The 12,696-nt window shown below is 47.6% G+C and overlaps 1 protein-coding gene across 13 annotated transcripts in view; it reads left to right on the forward strand.

Moving 5' to 3' along the window:
- Nucleotides 1–12,696, forward strand: part of PTPRT (protein tyrosine phosphatase receptor type T) — a 1,045,273-nt gene that overhangs the window by 254,497 nt on the left and 778,080 nt on the right. For all 13 annotated transcript variants that reach the window (XM_032838508.1, XM_032838515.1, XM_032838509.1 and 10 more), the window contains exon 2: nt 8,679–8,804. In XM_032838508.1, the coding sequence (XP_032694399.1) occupies nt 8,679–8,804 (126 nt within the window). The remainder of the gene's footprint in view (nt 1–8,678; nt 8,805–12,696) is intronic.

Genomic DNA, 12,696 nt, shown 5'->3' on the forward strand with positions numbered 1-12,696 from the left:
GCCTTGACCTCCAGGACTGCAGACGGGCATCTTGAGCCGAGGCACTGACTGGGGGCCAAAGACTTGGAGGATGGCTCAATGTTCCTCTCACGGGGATTAGAGAATTGCTGTATAGCCGCCCATTTGTCTCAGCCAGAACTTCCTTTGAAGGCCAAGCTTGCCTTCCAAGTTCATGGTCATGACAACCTGGTGTAATGGGTAAGAATGCAGACTGAGCTGGTCAGTCTGGGTTCAAAGCCTTCCTCTGGCACTTGTGATTTCTATGATCTTGGGGTAGTTTTTTTTTTTTTTGTTTTTTAAAGAATTCTAGTCTTTATTCCTGACTTGTTTAATGACTCTAGTGTGTTTATCACTTATTCCTAATTACTCTTTAATTTTTAAATTTAGTTTAATTTCTTTTCAGTGTTCCAAGATTCATTGTTTATGTACCACATCCAGTGCTCCATGCAATACATGCCCTCCATAATACCCACCACCAGGCTCATCCAACCCCTCACCCCCCTCCCCTCCAAAACCCTCAGTTTGTTTCTGAGCCCACAGTCTCTCATGGTTCGTCTCCCCCTCCAATTTCCCCCAATTCACTTTTCCTTTCCTTCTCCTAATGTCCTCCATGTTATTCCTTATGCTCCACAAGTAAGTGAAGCCATATGATAATTGACTCTCTCTACTTGACTTGGGCTAGTTTTGATTTCCTTATCTCTACAACAGGCCTGTATGTATGTGTGATGTGTCTCATGGGGTGATTGGGATAATTAAATGGGCTACTATTGGTGAGCACTTAGAATAGTGTCCGGCCTATAGTTCAGCACCCGACATGGGGTGTTGGTTGTTACTTTCACTCAAATTTACTTGGGATTTGTGTCTGCCCAGTAGCTTTGTGTCCACATCTCTTTGACCTTGTGCCATGATTACCTAGCCCCGCCGGCATTGTGCCCATTACCCCCGCTTACACCCTGCTCACTGGGTAACCTTGAGCAGCCGGCTTCTCTTTCTGGGTCTGCTGCCGGCGCTGTCATTTCTCCTCTTAGGACTCCTTGGCCCTCACGTATCTCACCTCACTCTTCCCCTTGTTCGATGGCCTGAATAGTTTCACATGGGCTCATCCCTTGTCTTCCCTTCACATTCTGGGTTCCGACTTTCCCTCTGTACTGAGCATTTGCAGGACAAGGGTAAATGCTCTTAAAAGGTCCAGTCTCGGGGCATCTGGGTGGGTTAAAGCCTCTGCCTTTGGCTCAGGTCATGATCTCAGAGTCCTGGGATCGAGCGCCACATCGGGCTCTCTGCTCAGCAGGGAGCTTGCTTCCCCTCTTCTCTCTCTACCTGCCTCTCTGCCTCTTTGTGATCTCTGTCAAATAAATAAATATTAAAAAAAAAAAAAAGGTTCTGTCTCAGGGTGAGTTCCAGACCTACCATGCTCCAAGGCCTCCACTGGGTTCATCTTGACCCTCAAGGGAAGCCCAGTGGGAGATGCACCAGAGCCCCCCTTGTGGGGTCTCAGCCTGGCTCCCTGGCGGCCATGTAGTCAGCCATTCATGGAACGATAAGGTCAGGCATAGACGGTGGACTGGATGCTGAGCAAAGAGATATAGGGCGTTCCCCTGCTTTCATGGAGCTTTGGGGCATGGAGTTGGAGGGACACAGTCCTGTGGTCTCATTTCTCCCTTTCCTGGGGTGCCCAGTGCTGGATGTACCCTCAGAGCACCCGGAGAGGAGGATATTGAGTGGGCTATGAGGGTTTTGAGTTTTTGGTCTATACTTGCCAGGGGATGGGGTGTGACGGTTTCATCTTCCTCATGGCCCGTCACCTTGGTGGTTCATGCTCATGTTTGTCAAAGTCATGAGCTTTGCTGGAAGGGGCACTGGCCATGTAGAGCAAGTGAAGGCAAATTTCTGCCCTTTTTTAAGGTGTTTTGTCCAGTTTTCTCTCTTTTCTTCCTCCACCACTGGATGTTACAGGCATGGGCTTCCCCTGTTCTCCCCGCACCCCCCGCCCCAGTAACAGCAGGATGAAACTTGGATTCTCTTAACACACACAGTGTTCTTAAGAGCAACAGGGCTGGAACAATGGAAAATACTCAGACTTTGGTACCATTACAGCCTGAGACTAATGTCCTGACTTTACTACTTCATGCAGGTTAGTTTACTTCACTGTAAAATGGGTACATGCAAGATGGCCTGACCTGGGGGACAGGCAGATGCACAGTGGCCAATAAGAGGAGATGATAGTATTGTTACCGCTTTTTGTGGGGTCATTTCTTTCTCCCTGAAATTCTTAGTTGGGCACATCCCTTAGTAACTCTGAGGACAAGTTTTCATGTGTAAAATGGAGAAAGCAACGCTTCTTTCTTAGGAGGTGTTGGCAGACGACAGTCCTTGGGTAAGAGCGGGCCCACCACCTGTTTTTGTAAATAAAGTTTTATTGGAACACAGCTACATCCATTTGTTCATGTATTGTCTCACGGCTCCTTTCACTTTATGACGCCTGAGTTGAGTGGTTGTGACCGAGACTATGGCTATAAAGTTGAAAATTTTTACAGTTGGGCTTTTTGCAGAGAAAGCGTGTTGATCCCTGTCTTAGAGAGTGGTGGTAGTTGGACTTACCTCCATTCGTGTACACACATCTATAAATCCATACTTACACAGCTCAAGTGCAGTGCCTGGCATAGAGCAGACGCCCAGGAAATCTTTAGTTCTTCTTCAGAACTTAATTCTGTTCAAGAAAATACAGGATCATATCTGAGAAATGCAGAGGCAGACACATTTATGTTTTTATTGAATTCTATTCCTTTCTCATTTTCAAAAGAAGAGCTCATGTTTAAAAAAAAATTCTGATTGGCACTATAAACTTTATTTATGCTTTAATGTATCTTAAAGTATGTATCCTGCACTATTTTTACTTCCCTTACAGATGCTGATATGCGATACATTACCAAACCCAAATGGGTTTTTGGAATCCAATTTCCTAGCTACAGTTTTCCATTTCTCTGTTGACTTTTTATGTTTGACTCATATCAGTGCATCTGGGGCCTTTGCCACATTCCGACCTCAACCCATCGAGGGAAATCGCTCCTCTGCCTGGGTGCCGGGAGGTAGGGCTGGGTCCTTTGCCTGTGGCTGCACTGCCCCGTCCTCCCACGCGTGATGTGGGTCTTCTCCAAACCAGGCCATGTGCTCTGGAGGCTGAGCCTGATTCCTGGGGTGGGAGTAGGCTATGGGGTTTTTTGTTCCCTTCCCCCCGCGGATGACTGTGGTGAGGATGACCTCAGTTAAATGGGTCTGCCTGTTCTTCACAATTGAATGAGGTGAGCATCCAAATGGGAGTCTTTTGGGGATCTTTCCAATCATTAGTCTTCCTTAAGTAGCCTGCTACAACCACCTGCAGAGAGACGGCCAGGAGCCTTTTTTGGTCAGGCATTAAGGACCTAAGGAGTTGCACCAGGAGAGTAAACCCCATTTTTGAGAGTAAGAGGACCAGCAGTGAGACTCAAAATTATCAAGTGTTTGCATGTCTCATGCTACCGGTCCAGGGACAGCTGGGCTCTCCCTTCTCCTCTTCTTGCTGGCTCTCAGGAGCCAATGCCTGGCTGGCGGCATGACTCTGCATCTCTGTGGCTCCTGACAGTTCCCAGGTCTTGCTGAGTCTCTGGAATCCTTAACCTTTCCCATTGCAGAGTTTCCTGGGGATCCGTTGCACACCAGAAAGCGCAGGCCCCGAAGCGAGGAGGAGATGCGAGCTGGGGAGGCTGTCCCAGCTGTAGTGTGGGCTGCTGTCAGGATGTATCATCTTGAGCTCATAACCACTCTTCCTCAATCTGTTGGTAGAGAGGAAGAAAATTCAGGGAGGATTGCTTAAAAAAAAAAACAAAACAAAACCCTGAAGTATATTTTTTCTCTCAGATAGCTTTTAAAACTTGTCTCTGGGTCAAGCCAGATGACTCTATATTGAATCCTATGGAGTTCCAGTGAGTAGCTTCCCCCTGCTTGTATGTCTGGGTAATACTCCCGATTTATGTTGAGAATGGCTGTGAAGATCAGTCTCATGTCATTGGCCATGCACTCCTTGTGTGGATTTTGTTTCAAACACTGTTCTTGATGGGGAAAGGGACTTCTGCTACCATGGGCCCGGTGGAGAAGTTCTTGTGGGGGCTAGGCACCTGGAATGGTTGCAATTTCCCCGTGTGATTTGGCTTTTATCTTATGAACACAGAGTGTCCAACATCTGAACAGATTTTCCTTTTTCTGGGGGCTTTGGAAGCTCAGAACCAAATACCTAACTCCCTTTTAGCAGGCAGACAAGTAGGAAACTTCTTTTTTTCTTTCCCTGTTCTCGATTGTTTTTTGCTGTCAGGCTTAACATGCTGGATTTCCAGCTTCTGTGTTCATCGAGCCACTGCGGGATTGTGAGCAGTAGTGCTAGAGTTGCTGGAGGGGAGTTCGGGAATCGGTCAGACCCCCTCCTTTGAATGGGATCTTAGGGCTTCAGCATGTCCCTGTGAAGGTGTTCCTCGCATTTTTGCACCTTAAGTGTATGTTGGTGGGACCGGCTTTCCCTGTGCTCTGCCAACTACATGAGCATGAGAATTCTCTATGTCGATTCTATACCTCTACACAGTACACATAAAACAAACAAACAAACAAACAAACAAAAAAAAACCCTTGTTAAATGTTTCTAGAATAAGCAAAGGAATGCATTCTAATGGAGAGACCCAACCACCTTGGAAGCCCTTTGCATGATCCTCTCTCGTAACCTTATAAGTGAAAGGCTTGGTCCTTGGTTTGGGGGAATACATTCTTTCTCTGGTCTATTAGAGCATGGGTTGTGCGGTTAGGTCACCACAGAATTAATCTTGGCTCTAACACTCCCTTCTATGTGAGTTGAGAAGGCCACTTAACCCCTCTGTACGTTAATTACCTTGTACTTATAATAGGGATAATAACCTGCCTCACCAGGTTGCAAGCATTAAGTGAAAGCAAATGAGATAAAATATGTAGTCAGTGTCTAGTGTAGGGCCTGGCATGGAGCAGGTGCTTGAGGGAGAGCGTGCTTCTTGCATTTGTCAGGGTGCAAAAGCTTCTGCTGGGGTCATGCTTAACCCCAGAGGGATCAGCAACGTAAGACAAGTTGTTATTCTGCTCTTGGAAGGTTAATGCTGATACGGCTGCCCAGGTGACTGGTTGGCTCTCTTCCAGCACGTGTCTCAGGGATCTACACATCATTTTTCCTTTGATGCCACTGCCTTCCCCTATAGTTTTGAAGGTCCTCACAGCAGGGGCAGATGAGGAAGGCTTTTTCTAAAAATCATTTTTATGGGCCAGTCATGCAAGGTGCAAATGTTGGATATCACTTTGTTACATGCAGTTCTAGGGCTTCCTACCTGGTCTTCCCCAGATGGAAGTGGCTTGGAGACACAGTGCTCTTTATTTTCTCTTTTTTCTTTTTTTTAAAGTAGAGGTAGGGAGGAGCAAAGGGAGAGGGGGAGAGAGAGAATATATTTTTTTTAAGATTTGATTTATTTGAGAAAGCGTGCACATGAGTAGGGGGAGGGGCAGAAGAAGAGGGAGACTCAGACTCTGTGCTGAGCAGGGAGCCCAACATGGGGCACCATCCCAGGTCCCTGGGGTCATGACCTGAGCTGATGGCATATGCCCAACCACCTGAGTCACCCAGGTGCCCCATCTCTTGTGTGCACAAGAGAGAAGGCCCAAACGGTTTGCCATATAGGTAGCGTGGTCTTGGCCAGTCTTTCCTTCTCTAACCCTGGAGGCTGGTCTCCGTTTAGGATGCAGAAGTTTCTAGTGGACACTGGAGATGCTGCATGTGCCCCTTGCTTATCAGTTCCAGCATGTCAGGATCTGTTGTCCATGGCATTGACCTGATTCATTTGTCTCTCCAGGCTGGGCTCCTGACAGGTGATGGCAGGGAGATTGTAGAGGAAGGAGGTTGGCTTTCTGGAGAACAACACACCTGCTGCCCTCACTGTTTTTAAATTGTAAGCACAGTGGGCGTGGGGCATTCACACTCTTTTGCAGTTTGGGGAGTTTGTAGTGATTTGGGAGAATCACTCGGGGTTTGCCACATGGACCACGTGGGGAGGGAGCTTCCTAGGTGGGATGGGAGAGAGGCTGAGCACAGGAGGCTCTGTGCTCACTGTTACTGTTACTTCAAAGCAGAGCTTTGTCTGTGTCAGGTGTCCCGTCGTATTATTGGTTCATTCATTCAGCAGATACCGAAGCCCTACTATGTGCCAGAGCTGTTCCCAGCCGTTCTGATGCTTACTGTCTAGTGGAAGCTGATCGGTTACCTTCCTCCTCGCCTTTCAGAGGCCTTCCTCCTCCACCGTACCCGGGCTGATGTGTCCTACCCTTTCCTCTCATGGCCTGGGCCTCCTGTCCTTGCCTGTTGACCTTTGTCCATGCACACGGGTCACCACCCTTCTTCCCTCAGTTCCCTGGATTACCAGCCGCCCAGGGCTGCTCCGTGTGGCCAGCTCTCTCCCAGGAGCTGGGTGGAGTGGAGGGACAGGAGAGCCTAGGACAGGAAACTGTTTCTGGGACCCCAAGCCCGAGGTCCCCTCTCACACACCCTAGCCACAGCCTCTGTGGCACGATGCTGAAATGCATGCGGGTTTCTCCATTGACGTGTTGACTGTCAGTCTGTCTTGCTGAAGAGTGATAGCAGGCTGCTTCTATGGACCGCTGGATAGCCAGGGCCTCGGACTCTGTTGGATCTGCACTAAACAATTGTTGAATGGGGGCGCCTGGGGGGCTCATTCACTTAAGTGTCTGAATCTTAATTTTGGCTGGGGTCACGATCTCCAGGTTGTGAGATGGAGCCCTGCGTTGGGCTCCGCACTGGGCGTGGATCCCGCCTGAGACCCTCTTTCTCCTCCTCTGTCCTCCCCACTTCCTCCTTGTGCTCCTGGGCTCTCTCAAATAAACGCATCTTTAAACAACAACGATTGTTGAATTGAAGGATGAATAAATGAAGTTCTATATTTTAGTTCCTACCAAGGCATCAGCCAGTTTCCTCACAGGAAATTTCTTACTGGCTATCACTTTCTGTGGGTTTCTGCTTTTTATTGTTTCTTGCATTCCTCTCTTCCTCTCCTCTGCTTTTTAATCTAGATATCTACACAAGACACCCCAAATTCCTATTACCTTTTTGGACTAAGTTATTGAATACTCTCTACTCAAGCCCAAAGCCCTGTATTAACAAAGTAGGTCCATCTTTCCTTAACCCAGTCAAGACTCCAAATTGGGGTGCTCTCAGAGAACACTGCTGCGTTCTCATTCACAGCAAGGAAGAAAAGAGAAAGCCTTTGGAGCCTTTGGCAATGTAGGTTTGTGTGTTTTTTTTCTTTGTAAGTGGTGGTGTGACTGTCTTCCATATTATACCTATCAAGAGGAATTCCACCCCACTAAGCAGAGGACATCCCAGGCCTGGGTGCAGAGAAGGGCTTTCGTCCTTGACAGCTGGTGGAGAAGGTGGTGTGATCTTAGGGGAGGCTGTAGACACAGGCTGGGGCTAGCGAGGGATGGCTTCTGTATGTGGATCAGAACCACGTGTACCTGCGTAATGGGGAAGCAGGAGTGTGGAAAGGAGGGAGATGGTGCTGTGATGAGACCTGAGCAGCAAGGAGATGGGGAGGCAGTGGCAGAGCTGGATTGGGTGTGAAACTGGGCCTGGAAGACGAGTCCAGAAGCTGCCGTAGAATGCTGTGTCCTACCAGCTCACCCTGGGTGCGGTTCCTCCCCCTCGGACCCCTCCTGCTGGGTCCACCAGAGCCCTGATCAGTCCTCATTCAGGATGTCACGGCCCCTGTTTCTCCAGGCCGACCGGCATTTCCTCCTTGGAACCCTGGTTCTGTGCCCTGCATCTTTGTCAGCATCACGTGGAGGGGACCTCCAGCCCCCTGAGCATATGCTTAATAAATCCTTGTCAGAATTGAATTGATACAACTTCCTGTTAAAATGGTGGATGACTTTAAACACTGTGAACGTTGGCTTTACTGTCTTCCCAGTACACGATTGTCTGATTCTTCCACAAATCTGATTTTTATGCCATGAAACAGGAGTTTTCACCAACTGCTTTCATAGGGCAGGGGACAGATGTGGGGAATTTATTCTGTGCCACTTACTCTTGGCTTTGTTACCCCATGTCATCCTCATGGTGTTTCTGTCCAGTGGCTCTTTCCCTCCATGTCACAGGTGAGGAGACTGGGATGTGCGTGGGGCTGCAGTTGGCCCACATCTGCACGGCTGAGATCTGAGGCTGGTCTGGCCCGGCTCTGGAGCTGGTGTTCTCTCTCCTGTCCCCAGGGTCTTTCCCTGTGGCAGGAAGCAATCACAGAGGCATGCCCTGGCATTCATTTTTCCTGCTTAGAATGAGACATCGCTATTTACTTTCTCAGGAAGGAAGATTGAAATCAATGTAACTGGCCTTATTAACTTTTTTAAATGGGGGGGGGGTGTGTGTGCCTGCAGATGCCAACACCTTTCTTGAGAGCACCAAAGCAAATATAAAAATCCAATTTGCTTGCCTTTTTTTTCTTTGTTTTTTTTTAAATCTCCTCCGGAGTTCAACATTCAGAGCTGTAAATGAAGAGCTGATGAGACGGGGGTAACGAACCAAGTCTCAGACACAAGGATGTATTTACCCATATCTCTTTTGTCTGTAGGCGGCTGTTCCTTCGATGAGCACTACAGCAACTGTGGTTATAGCGTGGCCCTGGGGACCAATGGATTTACGTGGGAGCAGATTAACACGTGGGAGAAACCAATGCTGGACCCAGCAGTGCCCACAGGTACGTGACCCACGGTGTTGGAGGCCGTGTTGAAGATGACTCACTTTTGGGATGACTTGTGGGGACAGACTTTCTTAGGGATCGGGCTGTCTGAGAGGGTGATAGACTGTTTCATTGGTAGTAAGTTTCTCATCCCCAGGGGTATGCAAACTAAGGCTGAGTGAATTCTTAAGGTAGGGGGTAGGAATCACATGTCACAGGGATTCAGGAACCTTTAGCATTTCTTTTAGTTCAAGATCCTAAGATTTAGGTACAAGTTAGGGCGTCCCTGGGTTTTGCTTGGGAACCTAAGAGTAGTTGGATTTTGTGGTAGAGAAATTCTGAAGAATGAGGTCATTCCTTTTCTTCCAGGACACAGACACATAGCTTGTATATATCTAGGGAAACTGGCACAGTCAGAATATTGCTCACAAAGTTAATGTTCTGACATCCCGAATGCCCAGCTTATCCTTGACCAGTGGAGCTAAAGGGCTAATGTGCTTTCCTGCTGGATAGCTGCTTGCGGCAGGTATATGAGAGTGACAGCTGATGTATTCTAGGGGAGATACACTGGGAGAGGAACGCTCAGAATACATTTGGGGTGGGTTAGGCTTGGGTGAGTGGACTCTTGGAAAGGCTTACCTAGGGACCTGAGCTAGGAAGTGTTGCCACTCTGGGAACATGAGGGTCATCTCTTTGAATGTGTGATCCCAGGGTCAGCGGTAAAGATGCCAGGTTATTGGAGAAGCACCGTCATGTCTGTGGTTCCTCCCTGCCCAAGGGCTCCCTCTAACCCACATGTTTGTCTTGTTTTTTCCCCCAAGACCTTCTGGCACTCTTCCTCACTTTGGCCGCTAAATATGGGAGATCTCAGACTTGTTCTATACTATTTGCATGTGTATTAAGTTCTGCAGAGAAACAGAATGAACAGGACATACAGAGAGATGCATTTGAGAGGAGATTTAGTACGGGCATTGGCTCAGACTGCTGAGCAGTGCCATGCTCTGTGGTCTGTGAGCTGGAGAACCAGGAAAACCGGTGGTGTAATTCGGTCCGAGTCTGAAGGCCTGAGAATACAGGCTGATGGTATATACCTGCTAGGAGTTCAAAATCCCAAGAATCAGGAGCACTGATGTTTGAGGGCAGGAGGGGATGGGTGCCCTTAGCTCAAGTAGAGAGAACGAATTCACCCTACCTTCCCCTTTTTGTTCTGTTTGGGCCCACAAGGGAGTGGATGATGCCTCCTGAGTTGGGGAGGGCCATCTGCCTTATTCAGTTTGCCGATTCAAATGCTAATCTATTCTGGAAATCCCTCCTAGACACTCCCAGAAATAATGTCCTACCAGCAATTTGGGCATTTCGTAGCCCAGGGAAGTTGACATACAAGAGTAACCATCACACTCTGGCTGGCCTCCCCCACTCCCGTGCCTTCATTTGCCATCAGACCTCTTGTATGAACTCTAGACCTACATCCACACTGCCTGGCTGCCGCGTCTTCTTGCCATGCTCTGGGGAGAGGGGTCTAACAGGAGGCCACTAAGCTGGAGACAGAGAAGATGCCCAGGGATGTGCAGGTAAGGGTGTGGCCTGCGTGGCCTCAGTGACTGTGAGTTTGGCTCCAAAGCAGGATGGTTCTGTATAGTTTGAGTTAAGGGTGTAAATGGTATAAATTTTTCATGAGTATAGATACCAGCCCCAGGTGAAGTAAATCAGCATGACGGTACAGAATTGAGCTTTGCAGATCTGGTAGGATCTTGCTTGGCCGTGAGCAGAGTCACCAACCACTACACGTGCCCCTTCGTAAGGTGACCGCGGGACAACCCATATGCCTGTTGTCCTATCATCATTTTTAACACGGCTGACTTTATTCTCAGAAGTGTCTTGGTTTAGATGATAGAATTTCTCATTCTGTTAGGGACCCACAGAGGCCAGAACACTCTGCTGAAATGTACCGCATGCTCCGTTTTGCCTGGCCATCTTTGTGGTTGGCGGGATACCTCCAGATCTTCTGGTATGTGCATGTGTTTTGCATGTACACATAATTTCTTCCTGCCTCTCCTTAGCCCACCTGTAGGGTCTTGTAGGCTCTCCAAACTCAACAGCTCCAGCACTGAGCTCCTGATTCCCATCTCCCACTCCTTGTGCGCTTGCTTTGCCACGTTCTTGCCAGGAAAGACCACTCTCCATAGAACCTTCTACTCCACCTCATTCTCTTGTTCTACCCCTTTGTGTCTCAGCATCATCACGGTTTTCTTACGATAGCATTTCTGAGATACTTCAGCTTGGGTCCGTTCTTTCTGCTAATACTCCCATTGCGTCCGACGCTTTTTCTCAACAAGCGTGTCACAACAATGCACATCACAGTGGATGTTGTTCGTTCTGTGTATGTTTTACCCCCAGATGAGACATTCTTTGTGCCTGGGAACCATGACAGTCTTGTCCATAGCTTTATCTTAGTGCTTAATACAGTGCATCCTACCTGTTAAGAACAAAATAACATTTCTTTGGATGGATGCATGGACGGATAGCCAAATAGCCTTTATCAAGTGTATTTTGCTTTTTTTAATTCAAAGATTTTGTTTGTTCTCTGTTCCTTATTATTTCTTTTTTGAATTGAGGTACAGTTGACATACAATGTTACCTTAATTGTGGGTGTGCTACGTAGTGACTGAAAAAGTCTGTATGTTATGCTATGCTCACCCCAAGCGTAGCCATCATCTGTCTCCATACACTGCTGTTATAACACCATTAATACTCCCCATGCTGTGCCTTTCATCCTCGTGAGCCGGTCTCATTCCGTAACTGGAATTCCGTATCTCTCACCCCGCTTCACCCATTTTGCACATGCCCCTATTTTCCTTTCCTCTGGCAACCATCGGTTTATTCCCTGGACTTATGGGTTTGATTCTGCTTTCTGTCTCTTCATTTGTTTTTTCGACTCCATGTGTAACTGAAATCAAATGATATTTGTCTTTCTCTGACTTATTTCACTATCAAGTGTTTCTTAAATGGAGAAATGAATGATAAACTTCTGGAAATGCCTTGGGGCCCTCTATTACCTGATGAAATTTTCATCTTTCATCATTCAAGGTGAATTCATTCAAGATGAATTTTTCATCTTTCCTATAATCTTTCCATTTTACAGATTGGGAAACCAAGGGTCTGAAAAGCTGAGGGACATTGCTTTTCCCACCGTGCCAATCTCTCTTCCCAAAGGAGTGACTCTTGCTTCTAATCTTGATTTTCTCAGCCCCTCATTATGGCAGAGTGTCATTTCATAAATATTGGATTGTGCTAATACAATCTTCTGAGCTTTTCTAAATAAAGGCATTTGATAATGATCACTGAAATTATTCTGTCATGATGTGCCGGTGGATTTCCATGGCTCTGTGTGCTTCTTAAGCAGAGAGGCATGAAAGTGAATTTGGATTAGGCAAAATTGTTTGTTCTTCTCCTGGGCAAAAACTGAAATCTTACTTTCCTTCTGTAAAACCAGCAGTTTCCATCCTTTGGAAGTCTGGTTGGAGTCTGTTTATTCAGATGTTCCACAGCCTTTGACTGATCCCCTTCTGTGTGACAGACCGTGCTGGGGTGTGAATGGATCACACAGTGTCATATTGGCACTTAGGCCCTCTGCTGGCTTCTCCTGGTGCATGGGTCGAAATCTGAACTCCTTGCTACAACCTGCGTGATCTAGTGTCCTCTCCAAGCCCTTTTTCTTCTCCGAATGCCCCCAGACACACTGGCTCCTGTCGGTTCCTTGGAGACTGAACAACCGCCTCATCCTTTCCTGGCTCAGGACATTTGCACATGCTGTTCCCTTTCACCGGAATGGCCTTCTTCACTCTCCACTTGGCCGGTTTCTTCAGGCCTCAGCTCAGATGACTCCGCAGGGGGATGGTCTGTGTAAAGA

This window comes from Lontra canadensis, unplaced genomic scaffold, assembly GCF_010015895.1.
Source record: "Lontra canadensis isolate GAN:19392208 unplaced genomic scaffold, GSC_riverotter_1.0 scaffold105, whole genome shotgun sequence".
NCBI classification, from domain to species: Eukaryota; Metazoa; Chordata; class Mammalia; order Carnivora; family Mustelidae; genus Lontra; species Lontra canadensis.